This window comes from Phaenicophaeus curvirostris, chromosome 9 (assembly GCF_032191515.1).
Source record: "Phaenicophaeus curvirostris isolate KB17595 chromosome 9, BPBGC_Pcur_1.0, whole genome shotgun sequence".
NCBI classification, from domain to species: domain Eukaryota; kingdom Metazoa; phylum Chordata; class Aves; order Cuculiformes; family Cuculidae; genus Phaenicophaeus; species Phaenicophaeus curvirostris.
The window spans coordinates 24,188,116-24,213,691 of NC_091400.1; the positions used below are offsets into that span (position 1 = coordinate 24,188,116).

Below are 25,576 nucleotides of genomic sequence, written 5' to 3' on the forward strand. Positions count from 1 at the left end.
CTTTATTGTGTGTTTAATGTGTTTTGTAGAGGTATCTCGATCAGGACAATTCTCTGCTTAACTGAAGGCACTAAATTCTATCATTTTATATTGTTCCAAGAGTGACTGTAAGCATAATATTAAACATTATAGAAAAAAAATCTCCCAAAATCTCCCATGATGACACCAGTCTGCATTGCATTCCTGAGATAAGTAGGCTGTGGTATTTCTCATCATATTCCACCTTGTTGCAAGATCACTCCAGAAAAGAGGAAAAATTGTTGTTCCTACTTCCCTGCTTCATATCAGATCTGCTCGTTCACTGACATAAAAATTATTCAATGCAGGAGAAATTTGAGAATATAGAGGCACTCAAGTGTTGGCATTTTAAATGTGTCTGTTGTAAGTTGAGCACAGCCCTGCTGTATGCCCTTGGTAGCTGAAGTCAAACGCCTACCCCCCTCTCACATCTTCATCTGTTGAAGTAAAGAAGGGCTAGTTCAAGTGGAGCAATTGGTTCTACGAAATGGAATTGTAATTTTAAAACAAAAGATGAAAAGCACTGTATGCTAATGTGTTTTTTTGGTGGTTATTTTCTAAAGTAAATGAAAGCCAAGAATTGCCCTAGCATTGCGTGGTATAGAAGCTAATAATTCTTAATAGCTAGTACATTAATTAACTTCTATAACAGATGTTCCATGAATCTGTTGAATTGCATGCTTTATTGTTCTGTAGTTCCCAGTGAGTCTATTGAGTGATATAATTTTTTGTTGCTGCTAAAGCTTGTTTACTGCTACTAAAAATCGAGAGAATATGGGATTGCTTTATACAGGCACTTCATTTTTTTTATGGTGCGCAAAATATGAGCGAACTTAAAATGAAGTCAGTGAAGGAAAACAGGATTTCCACAAAGCATCTAATTACAGATCACTTCATGCGCAAACCATGAAAAGATCCCCTCTGATCTGTTGTCCCTTGGTGAAACTGTCAATACCTGGATCCTGTGCCCAACTGCTGCCCCTTGCCTTCACTTACTTCAGACTGCCCACAGTTACAAAGAACTATGACGGTACAAGGTTGATAATCATAGAATGGTCTTGATTGGAAGGGACCTTAAAGATCATCCAGTTCCACCTCCCCTGCCATGGGCGGGGACACCTCCCACTGGATCAGGTTGCTCAAAGCCCCATCCAGCTTGGGGTGGAGCTTGCCACCCTCACAGTAATAAAGTCTTCCTAATATCTCATCTAAGTCTCCCCTCTTTCAGTTTAAAACTGATTCCCCTTGTTCTATCCCTTCCCTCCATGATAAAGAGCCCCTGCTCAGCTTTTCTGTAGGCAAATGCAAAGCAGGTCTGTGATAACGGAAAACAGGTCTCTGATAAAAGTGCAGAAAGTGAAGAAACAGCCATATGTATCTTCTTTTGCTTTTACAATCTACACTATTAAGATAATATTTTGAGATTCAATTTTTGTCACAAAATCTACAAAGTAAAATAGAGTTGTAGAAATATAGCACAATGTTGGAATGCCCACTAAACATCTTTATCTGGCACATAATAGAGACATCCAAGCTAGAATACCTTACCCAATGAGAAGCATTACTATTTAGAAATAATTTATTCCTTGATTAAAATGCTAGTTTTTCATGAAATTGGTAGGTTTTCTGAAATGAATTGGAATAGGCACCCTTTGAGGATTTGGGACAGCATGTTGACCTGTTCGTTGGCTAACACACATTCCAAGATGCATCTTTTGACTAGGAACTATCTTCTAGGCTACTATGGTACATGACAAGGGTTTTGACATGGTTATTTTTTCTAAAAAGCCCTATAAAGAAGTTTCATAGAAGGTTAGGCATCTAATATTATCCTGAAAACAGCAGAAGTGCATTTGAAAACAATTTATAACCTGTTGCAAGACTCTGGCTTGACATATGTTTTGTTAATTGAACTTCTGAGGATGTGCAATTCCAACATGTCTGTTTAAGGAAGCAGCGTTGCTTACCTGTTTCACATATTCACAGCTAAGCTAAACTTTCATCTTTATTCTGCTCAGCATTGCTGTTTCTACTAAACCCTAATAAATTATTCATAACCGCTTCTAATTTTGGTCTAACTTTGAACTGGAGATAATTGGAATGTCTCCAATTGTCTTCTGTGTTCACACATCAAAGAGCATCAAGTCAGCAATCAGAATTGTTCTTGCGGTGTATGTGTGTATGTGTTTTCAGGAGTGATGTAATATTGTTTTGCTAGTGATATTGGAACAGTCCCCATTCTTCTTTCAAAATTAAATCATAGAATCATGAAATAGTTTGGGTTGGAAGGGACCGGAAAGGTTATAAAGGTCCAACCTCCCTGCCATGGGCAGGGACACCTCCCACTGGATCAGGTTGCTCCACACCCCAGGCAGCCTGGCCTTGAACACCTCCAGGGATGGGGCAGCCATGACTTCTCTAGGCAACCTGTGCCAGGGCCTTTCCACCCTCACAGGAGAATATTTCTTCCCAATATCTCATCTCAATCTCCCCTCTTCCAATTTAAAACTACCCCCACCTTGTCCTATTCCTACAATCTGTGATGAAGAACCTCTTTCGAGCTTTCCTGTAGGCCACCTTCAAATGATGATAAATTAATAAAGACCTTATAGAAATGGTGCAATAGGTTATCATGGCCTCAAGCTCCGCCAGGGGAGGTTATCATGGCCTCAAGCTCCGCCAGGGGAGGTTTAGGCTGGACGTTAGGAAAAAATACTTCACAGAAAGGGTCATTGGGCACTGGAACAGGCTGCCCAGGGAGGTGGTTGAGTCACCTTCCCTGGAGGTGTTTAAGGCACGGGTGGATGAGGTGCTAAGGGGAATGGTTTAGTGTTTGATAGGAACGATTGGACTCGATGATCCGGTGGGTCTCTTCCAACCTGGTTATTCTATGATTCTATGTTCAATGCTGCAAATTTGAGTCTTGGCACGAAACTCACAGGAGGCCACAGAGCTCTTCTACATGACTTCAGTGAGTTTTAGATAAGCCAACACTTATTTGGGGCTTTTCAGTGTTAACTAATCAGTCCTTTCCCTTTGGTGCTGCACGACGATTGTGCAGAAATCCTCAACTCTTCCAAGTATCCTTTATATGCATTTTTTTCTACTCATACCTGTTTCCTCCTTCCCGCCCCCCCCCCCCAAACTCAGGTGAAACTGGGAAGGAGTGCAGTGAGAATCAGAAGGTGCTTTGCTGAATTAGCTTCTGATGCAGAGCAAGTTTGTCTTGAAATGACACCCGTTTCCTAAGAAACTGAGAATGTAGTAAGACACATAAGTTGTCCTGCAGGAACAGGAGATGTTCTGAGTATCTGAGACTTTGGTGAGGATGAAAGAGCAGGGGCTTAGGTCTGGGCTGAAGAGTGCTGCTTGAACTGCTTTGCATTGCAGCTGGTTTAAATCTGATCACAGCAAAAGCAGGAAACTTGCAGAGGCTCAAGTTCATCACGTGCCTAATTCCTGTCTGAAATTTTTGCGAATATCCCATAATAATTAGGGTTGTTTAGACCTTTGTGCGACTTCACAAATCTGAGAGTTGTCTTCTCCCTGCAAATCGGACGTGGTTACAAGCAGGCTTTCAGTAGCATATGCTTATAGACATCTGCAGTGTATGAAATGATGTAGAATGGTCTTGGGGTTTAACCAGTTAAGCACTGGAGTGGTTTACTGTATAATTTGCAATAAGCTATATTATTTTTTTCCTACAATCACAGGTCACTGTTTTCATCATTGAGCTAAATGGCCTCACCTTTTTTTATTCCTGTTTTTCCTTATAATGATTTCCTCTACATTATGGTTCTATGATTTGGATTTCAAAGTCAGATTCTGTGTGTATTTTGTGTGTTTTAAATGCAGATACAACTTGTCTCATTAACATGTCTTGCAAGAGCGAGAAATTAAAGGTTTTGCTGATGTTTTGTTTATATCTGGATATTGTATCTCCGTTAAAGTGACTACTAATATTCTACACACCTAAGAGTTCCACCAAATCGAGATCATAGCACTCCAAATGTTGCAGCACTGAAATTGTACCTGAAGTCAATACACATAGGTCATACTTAGATTTTTCTTGAAGTTGCCCATTCAATTTTCCACTAACATCTCTGCTCAGCTTAGAAGATAACCAAAGTTATTACAGACTGCAAATGGCTGATGTATCTTCCTTGGCAACAGATAAAAACTAGCAAAATACAGTTTGCACTGGATTCATATGAGATCTTTTGCAATGGATTTTTGAAATACTGAAGCAGTTAAAAATGGAAAGGAAGGATGTTTAACAAGTCCATTATACTCAAATAGTTTTGAAGGCGATAGCTCTAATTTTTGTTTTGTGGTTGTATAACTTATGTGTCATCTTGCATTTTATGAGACTTCGAATTCTGTCAGACTTTGGACTAGATCCTGAAAATGCACGTGTATCTGTATGGCCAGAAGGCTCCCGTTGTTAATAGTTTTGATTTTATTTGCAAGTCTTGTCTGAGAGGACTCTAAGAGCAGTGTTGTGTGCTGACTAGGGAGCTTACAGGTAAATTCCTGCCTGATTGTATGAACACAAATAAAATCAAATCCTTGGGTGTGTGAACTCTGCTCTAAGAAATGCTCTGGAATGTCACAGTAGGGTACAGAAATCTGGAGTTTGCCTTTGAGGGACAAATTAGCCATTCCTAGAAGTTACAGCTGTGAATTGGTCCAAACACTGAAACAGCTGAAGACTTCCTGCTTCAACAGGTTTGGCTACAAGCGAGGGAGTTGAAAGCATTTTCTATAACTATGTTACTTTTGAAAGGTGCAACTATACATTGAATAATTGAATATACATTGATAACTTTCTCTTTCAAAAGCATCAATTAGCTCTTTAAACCTTGGTATTTCACAATTCACATTCCAAGCTAAGCACACTTACGCTGCTGCTATAATAATTATAATGAAATTTCTTATTATGTTTTACTTATACTTTTTATGCTTAAAAATCTTAAAATTCACTAAAGTCACTTACGCCCAAATTATTTGAGTAGGAATTTACCATCTGTCCCTTTAGAATATGTGTCAAGACTTACACATGCTGTTGCTGTGTGTTGGCCTTTACCTACAAGCAAGTGCCTGTAATGGGCATTTACCATATGGGTGGATTTCCTTCAACTGTACTTTTCATCATCTTTTTTTCATGTGAAAGGTAACCTTTAACAGAAACAGCCAGCTGACAGTACCATCTTCAAAATTGTGCTTGCTAAGTAATCTGCTCACATTTATGATTGCTTTGGGGAGTGATCCTGTATAGTTATGGCAAATGTCCCAACATCATCTTTCAGATCCTTTCAGTGATAATTTGTGTTCAGCTTTCAGCTGCAAAGGACTCAAAGAACATTTCAAGCCCACACAAAGTCTGACGCGAGCTCGTGGCTGTGTACAATTCAGAGCAGCGAGCTGCATGTTCCCTGTTGCAGCAGCAAAGATGGTCAGGATTTTATTTATCAAGTATGTTTTTAGCATTACTCAAATACAGCTGAAATGCAGCAGAAAAAAAAAATTGAAATCAGCTTTTTTTTTAGTCCCACAGTAGCAGAATAAATAATTTGGTAAAACTGTGAGAAAGTAGGAGGGTAACTGAATTGAAGATGCAGGGAAGTTTTTTTTCTTAACGTTATTGGTGACCAACAAGGAAAGAAAAATCAGCCCACTTACCTTGTAAGCTTTTAACCTTTCCTCAAAGGCCTGTCCTGCAAATCTCTTGAAGTCCCACGTTCAGCTATGAGTGTTTTTCACTACCCATCTTTTCCTTCCCCTCCTCCAGCCATCTCCTTCCCCCTTCCCCCAGCTTCCTATTAAAAGGAAAGCTACCAGGAGCTCATAAGTTACAGCCTCATGCTTTCAATCAAAGGAGAGAGCTGAATAGCCTCCACTCAGAGTGTGTTCAGCGGATCTAGAGTCAGGGCCCCTTCATTAATGAGAAAGGAATCTGTCCACCTTCGGAAATCTTTCAGCATTCCATGAAGCTGCCTGAGCCATACAACTTGCTTTTCTCATAAGTCTTCCCCCTGTGGCCACAGTTCTATTTCTGTCTCTCTCTCCTTCATCTCTTGAAACCCAAATGTGCAAAGGTACTTTCCTTGCTCTTGTATGAGTACATTCTGAGGTTTCTGGTCTTTATTGGCTCATTAGGAGGTGCAAATTCAAATTGATTCCTTGTTTTCCCTGGCTCCCAAACCTTTGATTCTGTGAAAAATATTACTTGGGCTTAGAATTATGTGCAAGGAACTAACATTTGTCATGCATGACAGGCACGTGCTCAGTGCAGGTCCAGACATTAGTTCTGATTCTCAAGCTGAGTAGTTTCCACTCTAGGTTTTTTTCACTCAAATCTCTTGTTTCATTTCATGCCAACTGAGTTTTGGTTTGAATTTATAGCGCTCAGAACAAACCCTGGAAATTCAGATGCAAAGCTCTACCAGAACAGATGCTGTTGTCTCTTTTGGTCCAAACTACATTGCCATCTAAAATGCTAAAATCATCCCTAGCTCCTGAAACTCAGCTCAGATTTGGGTCCCAAGCTTGCACAGGGCAAGTATCCAGTTGTTATCCTATGTATGGTCTCTTGCTTAATATTTTGGCCCAGGGACCAACTATTTAGTAGCATTGCTGTTATGATTCTCATATGTAAACATGAAAGACTTCTCTTGTGACAAGTATAGGGGAAGATGTTTTATATGTGGGAAAGTGAATTGGAAAGGAATGGGAATTTGTAAGAAATGAGTGCTTTATAGATTCAGTGTAACTGAGCATTGGTTTAGGTTTTGATAATGCCTTTGAGATCAGGCAGTTTCGCTTCTTGTTATAATATGCAGATAATTATGGCCAAAATTCAGACTGAATGACCAAATTCAGACTTCTCTTGGTCTTTAAATCCTTTTCACTGGATTTAAATGTATCTTTTTTTTTAGAGGATAACTTTAAGTTATGTATTTTAAAAGAGTTATCTTTTTTTATTAATGCATAGCTTATGGTGAAAAATAATCAATACGTTTCCCTGGTGGAGTCAGGAGAAAAAGTTTTAATTCGTGAGTTAGAGGAAATATATTTTTGATTGTTGAGCTGTGTTTGTTATTTTATGTTGGTAGTACCTACATCTCAAGGATATAGTGACTAAGTAAAACTGAAAATCTGAGCAAGAAGTGCCTAGAATTCTTGCATTAAAAAGTGGATAGCTTGTCAAAACAAGCCCTGTGCAACAAAGATTTCCATGGGAGAAAAGAACAACTAGAGAATGTGCAACTGGAGTACTGTGTATGTGACGTTAGTTGCTGTGGGTGCTGATTGCTTGCTGATTTAAATAGAGATTGTGAGTGCTCAAAACTGGGTTATGAAGTGCTGTGGCAGTAGCTTTCCCTGACTGACAGTCATGTAAAAGAACAAGTTGTGATACGAATTGCAGATATAGCTGTAAGATTATAGGCACAACCAAGTTTCCCTTTTCTCACTTGCCCAGTTTTTTTTTTTCATGCCTGAAGTAACTTAATTGAGGACTGAAACTAATTGGATCAGAACATAGGGACGAAGGTATCCCAGGTGGAGGTTAGTAGCACTGTCGCAGTAAGTTAATATGCTGGTGTGTTGCAAAGCATCACGGCAGCACGTGGCTGTGAGATCTGCTTGAGTGCCAGTTTGTTGTGCCTCAGTCCCTGGCACAAGAACAGCCTGGTTGTTCCTGGTATCAGTGGTGAATATCCTCAAGGCTACATATTTGTGCTCTTGCCCGTGCCTACTCTTCCAGCTGTTCAGCCTGCTGGCACGCTCTGTTGCAGCCTACGCAGCACAGGGGAAGTGTTCGCTTCTGCTCTCCAGGCTTGTTTCAGTGCTGGCAAGAATAGCCGTTTCTCTCCTTGCCATGACTTCAAATCAGGGAAGGGAACTGCTGCTTGTCAGAATGGCGTGCAGGCTGTAACCTCCTGACTGCTTCTGTAACCATGCTCCGAGGGTGGCTGCCGCGCTCCTTTTGCCTGTCTGGGGAGCTCAGCCTCCCTGCTGAGCCTCGCGCCCTCCCTGCTGAGCCTCGTGCCCTAATCCTTCCTATGTGGCAGTCCTACTTGCTGCTCTCTGCCCTCTGAAAGATCAAGAAATTAAAGCTTTTAAAGTATAGTACTCCTCCTCTCTCTTTGCTTGGTGCTAGTATTGCTTTGAAATGTAGTTAACATTCCCTTGTACTTCAAACAATCCCCTGAAGCTCCAGATTAATTCTCCCAACGCATCTATCGCCAACCGGGCAGCAGGGAGACATCCCAGCAGCAGTCTCAGCCCCTCTGTGTTGCATATAGGGAAAGTGAGGAAAGATGAAGTGGGAGTAGCTGGCCTGGGTCAATCATGGGGCTGGAAGGAGAACTCAGGTGGCCTGGACCTTTCACCAGTCTCTGCCTCCTTGTTACCAAACCCCAAATTTCATCTGAACATTTAAATTCCATTTTGCAGGCTTGCTCGGCTTCCCATCACTGCAAGCACAGGGATCGTTTGAGCCCCTGTAGTGCAATGACCTGCTTTTTTAAGGGTTTTTCCAATGAGGCTTACCACAATGAGCAAAACTCCTAGGCTAAGCTGAACCTCCTTGCAGTGATTAAAACTGCACTGAACCCACAGCAAATGACACAAGAGCATTTCAAGGACTGCTTGACTATGAACCGTTCAACCATTCCCTGCAGCTGTGCCCAGAAGAAGTTTATTTAAAACTTGTGTTCCTATTTCAGTTTTCTGAGAGAGAAGCACTCACACTCTTGAACTCTGCAATTCTGCCCAACAGAAACTAAATTAAACCTTACTATTGTCTTCTATAATCTTATTATTTTAGAACAGATAAAAAACTTGTTTACTGTTACGTGGGCTGCTCTGGATTTTCAGGTAGGCAAGGAATGTGATCATTTGAATTATTTGAAGTCATGTTGGATCAGTTACCAATTTACTTTTTTATTGCTATTACATTTCAGAAAAGTCTAAGGGAGATGAAAGAGGAGCATGTTTATTCCCACAAACAACTCTGCAAATCCAACCGTTGCAAGAAGGCAAGGTCCTTACTGAAACCAATTTAAAATCTGGGGCTGTGGGCCTTTGCCTTCTGTTTTGTTACTGCTGAGGTTAAGGAGTCAAGGGTCAGGGCATTAATTGGTGACTGTGGTGCAGAAAAGAGTTGCTAAACTTGTAGTGAAATATGAGCTTGGTGTCACGGGAACAGAGTGGGAGATGTAGGCATTGAGAAGAGCCACCAGCAAGCGGGGAGAGCCTGGTCAGGGCACCTCTGCCTTAGCACTCTTTTAGTGCTAATTTCCATCTGCGCATGTGTGTACTCTGCATTTAATCTCTGTTTTTATGGATTTTCCTTTAACAATTCAGTAGCCTGATAGACTCAGTTCCCTAAAAATTAAGATCAGTCGTTAAATGCATGAATATTGTTGCTCGGTCTGAATGGTGAGAAAATACCAAGGAGTCAGGGCAAACTTCACAGTCCTGGAAGTTTCTGAGATGTTATCTTTGCCCTGCAGTAATTGAAACTCTAAATCTTTCTTTACTCAGTCTGCTGACAAGTCTTAGTTTCCTTTAGCACAAACAACTCTTTAAGAAAGGAGCTGTTAGTAGTGTACACAGCTTTTGCACTGCAGTTCTTGGTCACAATACTGGAAGGTGCTGAGCAGATGTAATGCCTGTCAATTTGTTCCATTAATTACAAGAGAGGATTGCTTTGTTCAGGTTCTTGCTTTTTTTTTCTTGCATTCAAAGACTGCCTGACTTCTTTATTTACTTTTTCCCTATTTAATATGTGATCAAAATGGAAAGACACCACTTTTGTAGAGAGATGGGTCTAAATTAAGAGATTATTATTTATTTGTTTAGAATAAGCAAATCAAATTTCATGTTCTCATTCCAAGCAGAGGCTCTTTTAATCTGGGTACCAGCAGTCTACAGGGAAAGCTATTGCACTTTAATACAATTCCTAAACCATTAAGCACACTATATTGTTTTTCAAAAGACAAAGCTTTAGTTGCTTACAGTCTGTTCTTTAAACTTAAGCTTTTTATTTACTGTGCATCCTCACTCCTCCCTTAAGACTTTCAGAAATGAAAAATGTAAGGGGTTACCAGTTCTTTCTCTCAATTAAGTATACAAAGGCTGTTTTCAGAACTTTGCTTCTGTGGCAAAAGCAAGGTGAGAAGATGTGGCAGGAGGTAATACAAAATAACGTATCCAGGCTAGCTTCTTGTTATAAGCATTCAATACTGCAATCTATTTTGTAGTCACGAAATACACTTGAATAGATGCCCCATAGCACAAGTCAAAGAAACCTGACAGTTGCTCTGAATTGTCCATAGCCTCCATGGCTCCCAGGGACAAGGGCACAACACGGAGGTGACTGGGGTCTGGTCATGCCGCACCTCGCCTTACTGCATTCGGCTGCTGCTTTACGATCCTGACTTGACTATTTCCCATCTCTACAAGTAGTGCAGACTTGCTCTTCTTATTTTCAATTATTATCAAAGCTAACAACAGAAGTTATTCAGCATTACCTCTGTGGGGAGCTTGTGAGATAAATAGTGCTGCCCTTGATATGGGTATTGGCTATTCTAATTTATTCTCAAAAATCCAGATTGGCTAAAATGGTCATGTGTATTGGAGAGGCTCACAGAACCAATTTTAGAATTCAGTTACTTTGTTACAGAATGGTCTATTATTTGCATAGAATAAAGAAGTAATATTAGCTTCCATTATTGCTTGGTGGCAAAAACTGTAACGGGATGCCTATTGCTGCTGATAAACCTGTACAGTTCCTGAAAGAAAATTAAGTTTTGGCCAGACTGTTCCTGGCCTATATTTTCCTAATTCTTTGGTGGCTAAATTGTATTGGTATTGCTTTAGCAGATTATTTTTATTTCATTTTAAGGCCAGTTTCTCATTTAAAAAAATGAATTAACTTGTATCAGAAAACTGGACTTATTTTCTGTCTGATATTTTTCACTGTCTGTTTCTTAACCTATTTACTTCCTCAAGAGACTAAAATATATGATCTTCTAAATACAGAGATAGGCAGGTTTTCTCTTTTTTTTTTTTTTAAGGGAATTTTTTATTGCCTGTGAGGCTGAAGCCCTGGAGATTTCAAACTTCTTTCATCCTCCAAAATGTCAGCAGTTTCAAAGAAGTGGGTTCCTGTACATTTCTTTTTACGTGCTCTACAGTAATCCTCAAACTTGACTTGCAAGCTCTTTCTCTGCAGGTGAGAAGGGAGTGCAGTCAGGGCACACATTTATATCTTAGATTTTCTGGTTGAAACGGTAACCAGGGCAGTGAGAGCACCCCCTACATGAGTAAGCTGAGCACTGTCTGAAGAATGGCACTACTTTTTTGCATCTCTATCCTATTTTTGTGGTCTCCTGAAGTTTGCAAAGTAGCAAACTTGGGCAGCTGAGAGCCAGCTAAGTTAGGATGTCATAGATTTCTGTTATTGTAGCGGAAAGAAATGTCAGAAAACATGAGGTAAAGCCAGCCATGCCAAGTCCTTTTCTGTTGTGGTCTGTGATCCAAACGCTGCAGGAACTCTCAGCCTTTAACTAATGTTTCTTTTTCCTGGGTTACAAGCTACCAGTGGACAGAGCTGGATATTTCTAAGGGGTTGTGTGCGCAGGTCTAGCACATCTCTTTGTTTAGACCAAAGGATGATGGAGTCTGAAGGGAAGTAGGGAATGGGAATAAATCCTGTTCCTGGTAACCAAGTCCAGCAGTGGTAACAATGAAGGCAGCAAGTGATAGGAGAGGAATGTAATTTAGAATGCTACAAAAGTCAGAAGGGCTGCGTGATGAGATTAATACGGAGAAGAGAACAAGACAGGACAGGAACGGTAACTCTTTCCTTTTGGGCCGTGCTCAGGTTTTCCTTATTTTATAATGTGTGAGGGGTACAGCTGTTGTACCACTTCTGATTTAACAGTATGAGTAACTCTAAAGTAATTAGAGAATATTATTTGACACTTCAGGAAAGGATATGCTAAGTATTTTCCTTTGGGAGGTGACCTGTACCTTTCCAGGGAAAAATCTTCAGATTCTGTCTGAAACTTCCCCCCAGATTTTCAGCCCTTAAAGCATTAAAAATTATTTGCTCTTCCCTGGGAATCCTCAGTTCAGTTCCTTCATGTTCTCAAGATGCAAACCAGAGGTTTTAGGTTTAAAAGCTCTTATTGAATCTTAATTGAAGTTTTCACAGTAATAACCTATAGGCAAGATGCTGCATGAAGATACCTTGTTTGAGTTTCTTGGAGCTTGGAGTAATTAAGCGTGTTTAAAGCAAGTTTAATTAAACTGAATCCATAATCAGTTATTGTTCTTTCCCTGTTCCTCCTTCAATTTTAAAGCCTTTGTCAACGGAACATTAATTACCCTGTCAAATCATTCAGCAATACACAAAAGTTTTCTATTAAAAAAAAGCTAGGATTATATTATGAGAAATTCTGCTTTTTTTTTTTCCTAAGTGAAAAAAGGCGTAAACAGTTTAAGAACAGGGTGAAACAATTTCTTGCACTTAATTTTGAAGAAAGTTTAGCGGTTTTGAAAAGGATCAAAGTAGCAACCTGGAATGTGTATTTTCATAGGTACATTCAAGTAATAACATTTTATGTAGAAGAAAGTCACAGATTTTGTCCCCCCTATATTGGAAATCAAATAAATACAGGATCTAGATGCAATAGTCTGCTGTGCTGAACTGGAATGAAATACACAACTTTTGTTCTGCTTCATGTTGCTTTATCCTTTGAAGCATACAAGCAGCAAATCTGGAAGCTAATGTTTCACAAGAGCTTGTGGTTCCCAGGCTATCATAACGTGACATTTTGTCTTGGGTAGTTCTGCTGAGCGCGACAGATGTACTACAATTTCCCTACTGTAAATAGGAATGTTTGTTGTTTATAGGATGCTGATTGCTTAGCTATCGTATTTTCTAAAACTCTGTGAAGATAAGGAGGAGAAGGGAACACACAGAAGATATCAAACCATAGTTTTGGTGCTGTCAGAGGAGTGGGTGTTGTATATGGGAGGTAAAGACATAGAGAAAAGGAGTGACATTTACTGAACTTCTTGCTCAGGCTCCTTGCAGTTCAGATGTGCCTACTGATGGTATTTCTAGGAGAAGCCCATGTGTGAAAGAGGAAAAAAATGACCTTATACTGAAAAAGGAGAAAAAAAGCCTCTACTCTGTCTAAATCAAAAACATATTCAACAATTCAGAGTAGTCCCTTGTGCCTTCAGAACGGTCAAATCTGTCGCATACAAAGGCTACATCAATGAAGGGCTGTATTACATTAGAAGAGTTTAATGCTGATAAGTAAAGCCTATTGAAGACATAAGAACAGGTAGAGGGATCTTTAGCTGTTAACTGCTATGATTAGCTTAATACCATATGTCTGATTTGCACAGTTCTCTGACTTGAAATACCATCAGCAATGCTGCATGCATTGCAATATCTCAAAGTAAATGTACCGCAGAAGGCAATTGATGTAAGTCTCTGCAGAGAGCAAGTCTAACTTTTCTTTATTTATTATTTAAATTTTTGATGGGTGAAATGAGTTAGGCAGCACTTGGACCATGTTGTTATTTGCTCCAGTGAGAGAAGTAAAACTATCTGATGCTGTTAAACTCCCAAAGGCTAACTACTGTGAAGGAGATAATGTAATATTTAGTTGTCAGGTTTGGGATTAATGGATTAGGATGCATAGTTAGTACAAATCAGCACTTGTCACATCTATGTGAGTCCCATGAGCTATAACCGTCTGAAATATCTCTATTGTTCCAGTCATTTTCAATTTTGTTTCCCACTCTGCAGAATTTCCCAGGAGATGTGACGGGTCAGTAGCAGGCCAAAGAAGGACTTCAGGCCTAATCTAATCAATATTGTGACAAACATAATGAAAGAAGTTGTGTCACCTTGGAATCCCTGTACATTTTCTCAGCGCTGCTCCTAATGGGATGTGACAGCAAGGTTGATCTGTGTCTCCTTAGGACAGGAGAGAACTTGTGCAAGGGCTTGTGCAAGGATGGCTGTATGAGAAAGGGTAATCTAACTCCATTACCATTGCAGCTGAAGGTTGAAACTAGAGGTTCTTACTTGATGTTTGATTTGCAAGTAATAATTTTAATAACCTTCATTTTCAAATGAACTATTTATGCATTTATTAAGTTTTTAGCTCCTTTAACATTTCACCTGTGTTGAAAGAGATAGTAACTTTTTCTGTTTCAATGGGACTGTTCTGAAATTGGTTTCACAAATTGGAGAGCAGTAGTCCAAGCAAAGCAGTTTCACTTCAGTCCTTTGTAACATTTTTATATTTTACTTTGACTTGCTCAGTTTTGTAATCACATACAACTAGATCACTTGTTCCACCAGTATGTAATATTACTGAGACTGAAGTCATTGATCATTACTTCTTTCATCCTGTAATTTGCTCCCTTAATACTTCTTTAGCCTAAATATAGCTGCTACCTTGGTAGTTCTCCCCGATGCAGTCTGGTGCGCAATCTCAAAGTTTGTGCCATTCTAGTTTTTAGGTGGCAGCTTTGCTAAAGATTTTTTTTACGATAACCTCATTTTCTGTGCCCAGGATTGCATATATTATTACTAAGCTTGACAGTTTCTGTCCTTGATTCTCATCATTCTAGTTTCTATTCCCAGCTATAGGTCACCAAGACCCTCCACGTTTTGACTCATCTCATCTTTTATTTTTATAATTTCTCTGTTCTTAAGTGTTGTCCACACACTGCTCATTTACGCATCATACCACCTCATCATACTACCTCTACCATGTTATTCTCAAGGCATTTTCTTGCTCTGTTCCTTTACCCTTAACTTTCCACCTCAGAATGATGGTAATTACTTTTAAAATATTCTCATGTGTAGAAATCCTGTGAACATGTAGACTACCATTTGGATATCTGGAAACCTTGCGGACATATTACTATCATAACTATCAATGCTGGTCAAGAAGGTCTCGTATCTTAGTCTTTTTCCTTGAGGAGAGAACCTTTAAAGCATCTTGTGAAAACGTACCAATTTCTGCTCTGCTCATAATATTTAACATGAAAAATGATGCTGCTTGTCCTTTAAGACTGAGGTTTTTCTTACTCTCATTTTCAATTATTGGTGTTTTCTATATGAGGATTTCCATAAATTGCCTTGATATATAAATAGAGGAGCAAAGCTGCCTTATACTTTTTACTAATCCTGCAATTACATTCTGTAGAGCCTTTTACTTTTCCTTAATGTGAAACTAAGCCCTTCTCTCACAGCCTCCTTTACATAACCAATGCACTAAGAATTATGGACAAGACAGCTAAAACCAACTTTTAAATCCCAGGCATAGTAGCCATGTGTTATTGCTGCTCGCTGTTTCTTTATAATAAGATGTAAGCAGTGCAATATCTTATTAGTTAATTTGAAAATCATTCCCCAAGGGATTGCACAGCTTATGTGCATCAGGTCCCTACCAATCCACTTAAAGCTTAAATCCACCAGACTGAGGTACTGGATGCAGGATTGGATCTTATTTGCTGCAGCAGAAGCATTCAGTTCCCTGTAAAGTGCCAGGATAGCATTTTGATCTAGCAGAAGTAATACAGAAAGCACCCCGAACCACTTTTTCTGGAGATGGTAAATCCCATGTGTCTGAAAATAGGAGCTTTCACTTTCTACTTGGTTTTGTTCCTAATATATCAAAACCTAGTATTTTTTTGATCTTACAGACAATACTCTGTTTAAGCTAACAGAAGGTGTATTTATTGCAATTAAAATGCCCCATTACTGTTGAAGTACCAGTGTTGTTGATCTTTACTTAATTAATTAACTTGGAAAAAAGTGGGCTGAGAATGAAATGTTTGAGACTAAATACCTATCTTTGACTCAGGTATCTCATACTTGATTATCCATGTTCTGGAAAGCACCACCTGTGTTTGGGATGGGCTGACCCCAAAAGGTACATTCAAATATCTCTGGAAAGCTCAACTTAGAAGCCCTAAACACAGAATCACAGTGTATTGTATCACTTTAAACCTGCCTGCACAATACTGAAGCCATCTCACTTGGTGAATATTCATTCAAATTGATGTTTCTGTCTTTTGTAGTATTCCACTCGAGAGGAGGGGGGAAAAAAATATCAAGTACCACCATAACATGAAATATCAACCTCTGTTTCCGTTTCTCTGTGACAGTGTGTAAAGCTACCACGACGCAACCTTCCTTATGGATGGTATCAATTCATTAAATACGATCTAAGCATGACATTATACACAGTATAACCAGTGAATTTATAAACTGCAACACAATTTTAAGTGTGCTCTCTCTATAGTGTAGAATTAAATTAGCCTGACTAAATCATGAATGGCTACATGTTTCTCAGTGGCTGAACTCTGCAGTGGCAATGCCCAGCACAGATGTGTTCTCTCTGTGGGTTGCCCAGAGACGTATATGCCTCCTAAAACACCACCAGCCCATGGGAACAGATAGTATGGAGCAGAGCGCTGTGCCAGACTTACCAGGGTCTCAAGAACCATGTCTTCTCACAGCCGGGGCACCCGCATGCACCAGAGTTTGTCCCCACTTTATGCTGCCACAGAAGCCAAGAGCTCTTCACCGCTCTTTCACATCTGTGTTCAGGCAGAGTGTGCTGGGGACTGTGGGGAGCCCCGTGTTTTCCATTACATTTATACCCCAGAAAAACTGAAAGTGCCATGGACGTTAGCCCACGAGAGGAAATTCTGAGTCTCAGCCTTCCGCTACGTAGGTGTCACATGCTGGGCTGTTGGGTAGTGACTGGGAACTTCCACTCCTGTTCCTCTTGAGCTATAGCCAAATCAAGGCTGTTTTGCTAGTTTCTCTACATATAGAGTTATAGGAATTGAAATGCCAGTTAAGACCAACATACAGATGTTGTGAAGGAAATAGAGCTGGTTTCGGGAAGGCGTTTCTAACTGGCTGCTTTCTTCTATCACTGCTGCTAATATGTCTCAGATTCTGGTTCTGGTTTGTTATGATTTTTAGAGCAGTGTCTCTAAAATATCTTAGTCAGATTATCTTCTTTTTTTTTGAAAATACAAAGTTCCTACAGAGCTATCTGGAAATTGTTTGTAATGTTTTCTATGGAAACCTGACAGCCAGGAAAAAACACTCTGGAATTAAACCTGTTAACTCTTTATTTTTTTTTTTTTAAAATAATTTTTGATTTGGCCCTTCTTTGTACGAGATTTTTTGGCACACTAATGTCCACAGTATACCAAATATCCTTCAGAAGCTCAGTCAAGCTCAGAAAAAAACACTAGATGCATTCTAGTTGAAAATCTGAATTAGTTTCTTGATCAGTAAAATATTAAGCCAGAGGGAATACTCTCTATTCCACAAATGTCTACAGTGTGAAATCTTCCAAGCAGAGGCAAAACAGGATATAGCAAAAGGCATTTGATAATGTCAGTTTGTGGTTAATGGAGACAGCATGTCGGTGGTGAGGCATTTTGTGTTTTTTGGGTTTTTTATGAAGGTGTAGAAATTTAAATAAGGAAGTAGAAATAAGGAGACTAGGGAAACTGGGCAATTGGCAAAGGAAATGAGGAAGAAAGGATAAAGACGATGACAGACATTTATGGAAATGGAATTGGCATTTCCATAGAGGAAATAAGAGGGAATAGTTTAGAAGGTGGTAACAAGAAAGGGATGTGATCCTATGCTAGTAGAATGTATTTGGAAGAGGTTAGTAGAACACGTTTAATTTAATCCTTCATGGGATGTGGTATTTGAGATGAACAACAGTAAAGGGTAAGAAAGATTTGACTTTACAACTGATGTGTGTGTTTAGATGAGATCTGAGAAGAAGTGAATGCTGGAGAAGTGGATGGCTGAGGAGCATGTAATGAGTCTAATTAGAGTTTTGTCTGAAGTGGTGGAAAGAAAGGGTGGTGTTTGGGAAGAGTAAGGCGTTTTGAAAGCTGGGCAGGAGCTTTTTATCAGGGAGTGCAGGGATAGGCTGGAGGGGGGAATTGTTTTAAGTTGAAAGAGGGGAGATTGAGATGAGATATTGGAAAGAAATGTTTTCCTGTGAGGGTGGAAAGGCACTGGCACAGGTTGCCTAGAGAAGTGGATGCCCCATCCCTGGAGGTGTTCAAGGCCAGGCTGCATGGGGTTTGGAGCAACCTGATCCAGTGGGAGGTGTCCCTGCCCATGGCAGGGGAGTTGGAACTGTATGATGTTTAAGGTTCCTTCCAGCCCAAATCATTCTAAGATTCTGTGAATTTTACAATGAACTATTGCCACCGTTCAGTGTCTTTGCCTTTGTTTCCTAGTGCACATTTGGGCTTCAAATAGTTCCATAGATCCTTTTTTCTGTACCTGCTTGCAGAGCCTTCTAGTGTCTAAACTAATTTTAATTCAAGTGTAAGGCAGCCCGGTGTGATTTCTGAACAATATAAATCTCTAACTACAAATTATCCTACACCGGTGCTTTCAAATGAAAAAGAAACTGTTGCATAAGAATCATAAAAGGTGAAATCATACTTACTTTGCATTTCTTTACAGCAGCATTGCACAGTGGTTCTGCCATCCAGCCTTTCCCAGTGGGTGGACTCCCAGCTATTTCACTCTATGATTTTTTTCATGTGTCTTGTCTCCTTCCCCTTAAAACAAGGGGTGCAATGGATTACTAGTCGGAACACAGTTATTTTCCACTGAAAATGCATTGCAGTATCAGAAGAAAATTTGACATGCGTAGTTTTAGAGGGGGGAGAGTCATAAGGAGGAGGAAAAAGCACAAATTATTCACAAAAAACGGGGGGAAATGCAAAATTTTAAGTAATAGGTGTCAAAAGAAGGGCAATAGGAAAGGAGCTGGAAAGGTTAAACCCCTGACCCCAAATCCCAGTGACAGCAGTTTTGTTACAGTCATTATGAAGCAATATCTAGTAAAATGTCAATAGTATTTATATTGTGAAATTGAATGCTTATTGAACTGCATGCCGAAAACTATTTAACAAAAGCCTTGTAGTTTATAATTTTATTCCTCAGTGTAATTATGGTGATAGAAGAACAATAAATAATCTTTTGTTCTTGAGAAGAACTATGGCAGCATAAAGGAAAGTGACAGCACAATCACGTCTCATCAGAATGATGGATAAATCATTATCTATGTATTTTTAATATCTACTAAAGTGTCTCAAATGTGACATAGAAATAAAGGATATAGAAAAACTGGCAACCATTCTGTTGATACTTAAGATAAATGTGGACTGAAGAGAATCCAAGTTTGATCTATTTCCAGACACTTTGTGGTTATGATAAACACAAAAATAATTAATCACAGACCACCTTCAAAATGATCTCATACAGGTTTTTAGTAGTACTGGGGCTTTTTAATTTAATTTTCATTTTTCTACGGGAACTTCAGTGTTGCTGCATTACTAAGCTGAACTTTTTTGTGTGCTTAATACCACTTGGTTGGGTACAGGTGTTCATAGGGTTTTTCATTTCACCTAAATGTGAAATTAAAATAGAAGTCTAAGTGTGCTGGCTGGCACCAGCCACACGGATCTGTTACAGCTGAAACTGTTTTCCTTCAGTGATGGCACTAACCCGAGTTGTTCTCTGAATGGGTGTTTCTTTAGTACTGAGACTTCTACCTTTTTCAAATTTGTATAACTCACTGAAATTAAATGTTGAGGGAGCTTTGACAGACAGGTGGAATAAGCACACAGGACTCGTTTTACCCCTTTTGTGTTTCTGTGAATAATTCCCCTTGAAAATCAGACTAAAACCCAAAACTTATTTGCACAAAAAATGATATGAGTTAAAATGTACAAATACTTTAGTGTTTTACTCCAAGTAGGTTAACAGTCAATATGAGAGTGATAATGACTTCAAGGCCATAAGAAGGACTAAATGTTCATATACTTGCACCTTCCAAACTGAATTTTTCTAAGTCTTTAATGTTATTAATGATTTTTTTTCAGTTAGTGCTTGATCAATTTCTCAGTTTAATCCAACACTTAGAAAGCTTATAGGGGTCCTGTGGTCGCAGTTAGTCTATGGATTATTTAAAATTGAAGTAACCATTTTCAAATCAAAACCTGATTTCCTTGATTTTCTTTATACAAACAAAATGAAACACAGGAAGCAAGCAAGAAACATGAGAAACACAATTTTGAGTTGGGTGTACATCGTTCTGTTACTTTTATGTGATAGAAAGTTTTTCTGTGTTAGTAATGTCAATGAAGAAATGCTATTTCACTTCCATGCTACTAGCTGCAGGTTTTGCCTGGAACTGAAGTAACAATATTTGTTTGTTTGTTTTGAATCAATTAATATGTTCCATATTCAGGAGAGCTTTTCCAGTGACTTTGAGGGTGAAGATGACTTATGTATAAATAATTCAAAGACCTTTTTGGCAGGCCTTCCAAGCTCTGTTGCAGATGCCATCAGACCTTATTGTAGTAGGAGCACACACTTGTATTTAGATTGTGTTATTAGTAGACATGGTTGCCAGCTATGTTACGCAGCTTCCTCATAAAGATTTCTCTTTTTAGTAAAGCTTGAAGTGCCCTAATACCAAAGGTACTGACTTCCCATTGCAGGGCATCTCCTTTTACTTTTCCTCTCTACTTGCGATGATGAAAAATTCATTTAGAGTGGGACATCTCAGAATCACAGAATTGTTGAGGTTGAAAAAGACCTCCAAGATCATTAGGTCCAACTGCTAGACCAACACCACTGTGCCTACGAAACTGTGTCCCAAAGTGCCACGTCTGCATGCTTTTTGAACACCTCCAGGGATGGTGACTCTACCACTTCCCCTGGGCAGCCTGTTTCAGTGGTTCACCACTATTTTTGTGCCTTTTCTAAGAATCAAAGAAAGCCTCTTAATGCCATAATCTAAGCATTTTCCACATGCAGTTACCAGGCAAAGTTGTCTTGACCTTCAGTGTTAACAAGATGTGACCTTTTCTAGTTGCTGCATTGTGAATTAGGCCTATGCATGGGTGCAATCAACACTTACTCTCTCATTTCTTTTTCTGTTTCTCTCAGCCATGTATCATGCTTGAAAAGAATGAATGGTCTTGGCTTTAGCGGAAGATGGGTGTGCCCATATGGGGTTAGACTAGGCTGTGACTTCAAAAAGCTGCGGGCAGTTGGCGTCCCTTTTTATAGAGAGAGCAGCTTCCTGCTAGCACAGGCACTGCAATGTGTGTAAAGTGGAAGTTCCCATCCCCCTCAAAATTTTATGTAGTGGAACCTACAGCAAGTGTTAAAACATAACTGTATGTTTATTTTTAGAGAAGTGGGAAACTCCTGTGGGCGTAAAAAGTTCTCATAGGTTTTTTTCACTGTTCACTCAGTTACTTGAATACAGGAGTTGGGAAGAAAACACCAAGACAGCTAACAAAATCCCAAATTTTTGCATACTTGGTATTAGAGAATATATAGTTGGTATTGGACAATGCAGTAGCTATGTCTCTTCTGTTGCATCTTTCATATTGAGATATTATGATAATATTAATGGCCCAAATACAGTTTTTAAAGGTGTATGTGCTAGCTATTATTGAATGTAAACCATTGTGATTTTTCCTATTTGTAAAAACACCCATGTATGCTGCCAGCTTAAAACTGGAAGTACTATACCTCCCAAAAAAGCTGTAAGGATGCTGTTGAGCTAAATATGTGCTTGATGTTGGTACATTGTGATTAATATTTCTAATTTGAACTCAGACTTAGTCTTCTTTTGTTATTGGAAGTCACTGACTTTTGTTTTTTTCCTCTCCATTTTTGATATGTGAAGATTGACTCTAAGTGTTTTGTAACGGAGTCCATTTCTGACTGTTACTGCTGCACTTTAGTTTTGATGGTTTATTATTTCTAAGCAATGCCAAGGCTGCTGCAAGATATGAATATGGATTTCATTTTATTCTTTGGTACCTGCATAGCACATTTCATTATGATGCTGAAAATTATCTCGGTTTCTCCTCGTGCTTGATAGTGGTTTGTAATTGTCATTGTTCAGTGCCTTTGATTCTACTGTTTGCAAAATGAAACTTAAGGAGGATGGGAAATCCAGAGAGTTTAAGAGCTTTTTATTTCCAATTAGTTGAGGACCATGAGCAGTTTCATAGCAAAAGATAGGTCTGTTGGGAAGTTGTCACAGCATGGGTTCTTCAAAGTCCAGGGGGTTGACTGGCATCTGAGAGATGGGGAATAGCACTGAGACCTTTTCATCTGGCTGCCTCTCGGGGCTTCTTGCAGTGTTTTACTCCCAGGCCACAGACAAGTAACTTCAGCGGTGACAGCACTGTGATGCTGATAGAGAAATCAGACTTATCTATCACCCTGCTGCACCTGTGATATTCCCAAGACACCAGAGACTCTGCTGCAGTGACTTTTAAAGGCATAGAATGGTTTGGATTGGAGGGGACCTTAAAGATCATCCAGTTTCAACCCCCCTGCCATGGTCAGGGAGAACTTCAACTAGGTTATTACACATGACTCTACCAGTAGAAACTGCTTTGAAGAAATAATGACCTAGGACAGAAAATTGTAACTAGGTTTTCATTGCTTTTTGCCTGTTATGAGTGAGGAAATGTCAGGGACTGTGTTCTGATAGAGGATGGGCAGCAACTTGGCCTGGAAAATGTAGTTATTAATCCATTATCCTATTAGTCTAGGAAGGCATTTGCAAAGATTGCAGAATCTAAGAAATTTTTGATGTTGAAACTTTTATTTGGAATGTAAACTTGGAATAGGTATAATAAAAGTGAAAGAGAATAGTCATGTTTTTTCAACATGTAGGAATTTTATTTTTTTTTTTATTTTAAATCATTTGTTGAGTAGTGAAGGTTTTGAGGAAATAGTTCTCTAAACTCTTTCTGGTATATGGCGAATAAAACTTGTCCCTTTCAATTTCATTTGAAGTAGGAAAGAGGAAGCACAGTAAAAAAAAAAAACCCAGACTATCATTGTATGATGTCTGATTTGTGGCTTCCTGAAGATTGTCTTTGATTGCCCAGTACAACTTGTTTAAGAGACTATTGGTGAGAAAGAGAAGCTTTGCACTTAAAACCAGCTTCCTTATTTGAAAGAAAAGCTCTTCTTTTTCTCTGATAATCATCAGGACAGGATGGAAACTAGATTTGATTATATTTGTCTGTTAAACTTTGGAAACACGGGTACACCTGGGAATACATCAGGAAAACATATAAATTCACTGATGAGGTCTTAAATTTTTCTTTTGAAATGGGGATAAATTTCCCTATAGCTATCCCTGGTACACATCTTATAATTAATGGCTAGCAAAGGAAGTGAAAATTCATAATTCCTTACAGGTTTCTACAAGCACATCTCCACTGCACAACTAAGAATCATGCCGATACCCCAGGCTGTGCCTCTTTGAGTCGCTGCCTGCCTGCGGTGCAGATCAATGCTGTTGGAAGCGCTTGCTTACATGTGGAAGTAGCACAGCAGTGTTAGCCCAATATTGAGCAAAGGCTTTACACCAGAGACTGACTTAGGTCTGTAGAGCTAATTGCAACATTTAGGCTGCTTTAACACCATTCTGGTAACATTACTCCCTTTAACAGTTATTTTCTATGCAAGTAGAGAGTTGTCCCACTTCTTTTGTTTGTGCTATGGAAAGTGACACTTGGGATGTTGTATTTTAACCTCAGGCTTTATCTATCTCATTTCATGCAAAAAGCTCCTGTTAGGCTCCCAACCCTTGTTCTTCCCTCTGACACCTTTTCAGTTACATACTCAGTTTTTAAAGAGCATGGAGAGAGAGAAACTGAAAGAAAATATTTTCTCCGATCCTGGTTTCACTGTCAGCAGTTTTCTTTTGTTGTTAAGCAAAGACACTGTAGTGTAAGAAATCCCCATAGCTTTTTCTGCAATTTGTTATTGACATTCTTGTCATGCTGATGTATGTGGCATTAAATGGCTTTGCTACCTCTCAGAGTGACATAATGGAAAACAAAGATGTGGACCTTAGGCCACAACCTCCATGGTGCCATCTCGGCCAGGGCCCATCAGGGATGAGCCAAGCACTGCCATGCTATAAATATTAGCTGGGCAGATGCAATTTGTGGGGAGTTTTCAGGGTGACAAACTCCACCTGAATAAGGAACAGCTGTGTGCTGCCCATGGCAGAGTTTTGCCCATATTGCCAGTACTGCGAAGACTGTAATCTCCCCTTCTCCAGGTGCTGTAACACATCATAGCAGCATGTTGATCCTTCACAAAGAAATGCAATGATTTGCCACCCATAATTATGATAGAACTTACAGTGAGGTATATTTCCATGCTGATATTTAGCTATATACTCGTACTATAAATCTATTTAAAACAATGTCATCTTGGGTATGCCTGAAGTTGAGATCAAGTCAGTTTTCTGGTTCTGCTTTAGGTTCCTTTGAGAGCTGTGCCTGCTTCCTTCTCTTTGCTTTTATATTTCTGTGGCTCTATCAGCACTGACACTTTTCTGAAGCGTTCTTAGAGAAATGGAAGATGGAATATGCATTTTTCCATTTCTTAATTCAAGTTCCATCTTCATCTGTTTTTTTTTCCAGTACTTAAAACTGGAAGTGGGCAACTAATTGGCAAGGCTGTGCTATGCCTTGCTGTTCCATTATGCAGGACTCTTTTTGATGCTGAGTACAAGGCTCAAATTACTTGTATCGAGTCCATTGCTTTTTTTTGTTTAAAAGGATTTCTATTTGCAAGTCAAGAGGTAAACGTCTAGCTGTAGAATTGCTGTACACTTTTCAGGAAATAGGCTATTTACTAGGGATTTACTTGGTGAAGCGGATTGCTTGGCACAAGCTCAGTGTTTGCAAGTTTTGAGCCAAATTTTCTGTGGTCCATCTCTATTCCTGCACATTATCTCCATTTTTTTATCATCTTTTTTAGCAAAAATATTTATACTCAAATCATGCCGGAATATTAGTTTCCTCTAAAAACAAGTGTCATCACTGGTGAATCTCTTTCTATTGGCATTGGTGCTGAACCATCCTTTGTCTTTTACTAAATACTCTCTGGTTGAAGAGTTGAGTTAAAATGTAGTGTTTTTCTTGTTTTGCCTTATTGCGGAGGTTGTGTTTTGCTTTATTTATGGTCAGATAATTCTCTGTATCTTGGCTGTTCAAAGAGAGCGATCAGTGTATGAACTGATGCTGTCAGCTGTTTTTCTGTTTCTATGGTCTTGTGTTTTCTGATGTCCCCCACTGCATGTCCCAGAATAGAATGAGGATCCTCCAAAGAGAGTGAGACCTCAGGCGGTCACCACATGTGACCAAAGCAGAAGCTGTGGACAAAGTATTCTCATTTCTGAAAGGAAAAACCTAGCAGCTCAAGTGAAAAAAATTCCAGCCTGGAAAGCACCAAACAATTTCTCACGTAAATCTTCAGAATTTTTCTTGTTTACAAGCAACTCCAGATTCTTTGATCTCAATACGGTTCATACAGTGACACTATGAGAATTGTTATAAAAGGTGTTCAAAAGTGATAATATGGAAGAAGGTGAACAGGTTG

The 25,576-nt window shown here is 39.3% G+C and overlaps 1 protein-coding gene across 3 annotated transcripts in view; it reads right to left on the minus strand.

Annotated features, from left to right (window-relative positions):
- Nucleotides 1-25,576, minus strand: part of RASGEF1A (RasGEF domain family member 1A) — a 165,697-nt gene that overhangs the window by 37,048 nt on the left and 103,073 nt on the right. The window contains exon 2 of one of the 3 annotated variants that reach the window (XM_069864388.1): nt 18,573-18,687. The exons of 1 other annotated variant lie outside the window; for it this stretch is intronic. In XM_069864388.1, coding sequence (XP_069720489.1) covers nt 18,573-18,614 — 42 coding nt within the window. In that variant the 5' untranslated portion in view covers nt 18,615-18,687. Of the gene's footprint in view, nt 1-16,560; nt 16,698-18,572; nt 18,688-25,576 lie in introns of those variants that run through there. One more of the 3 variants, XM_069864390.1, reaches the window with a different exon arrangement.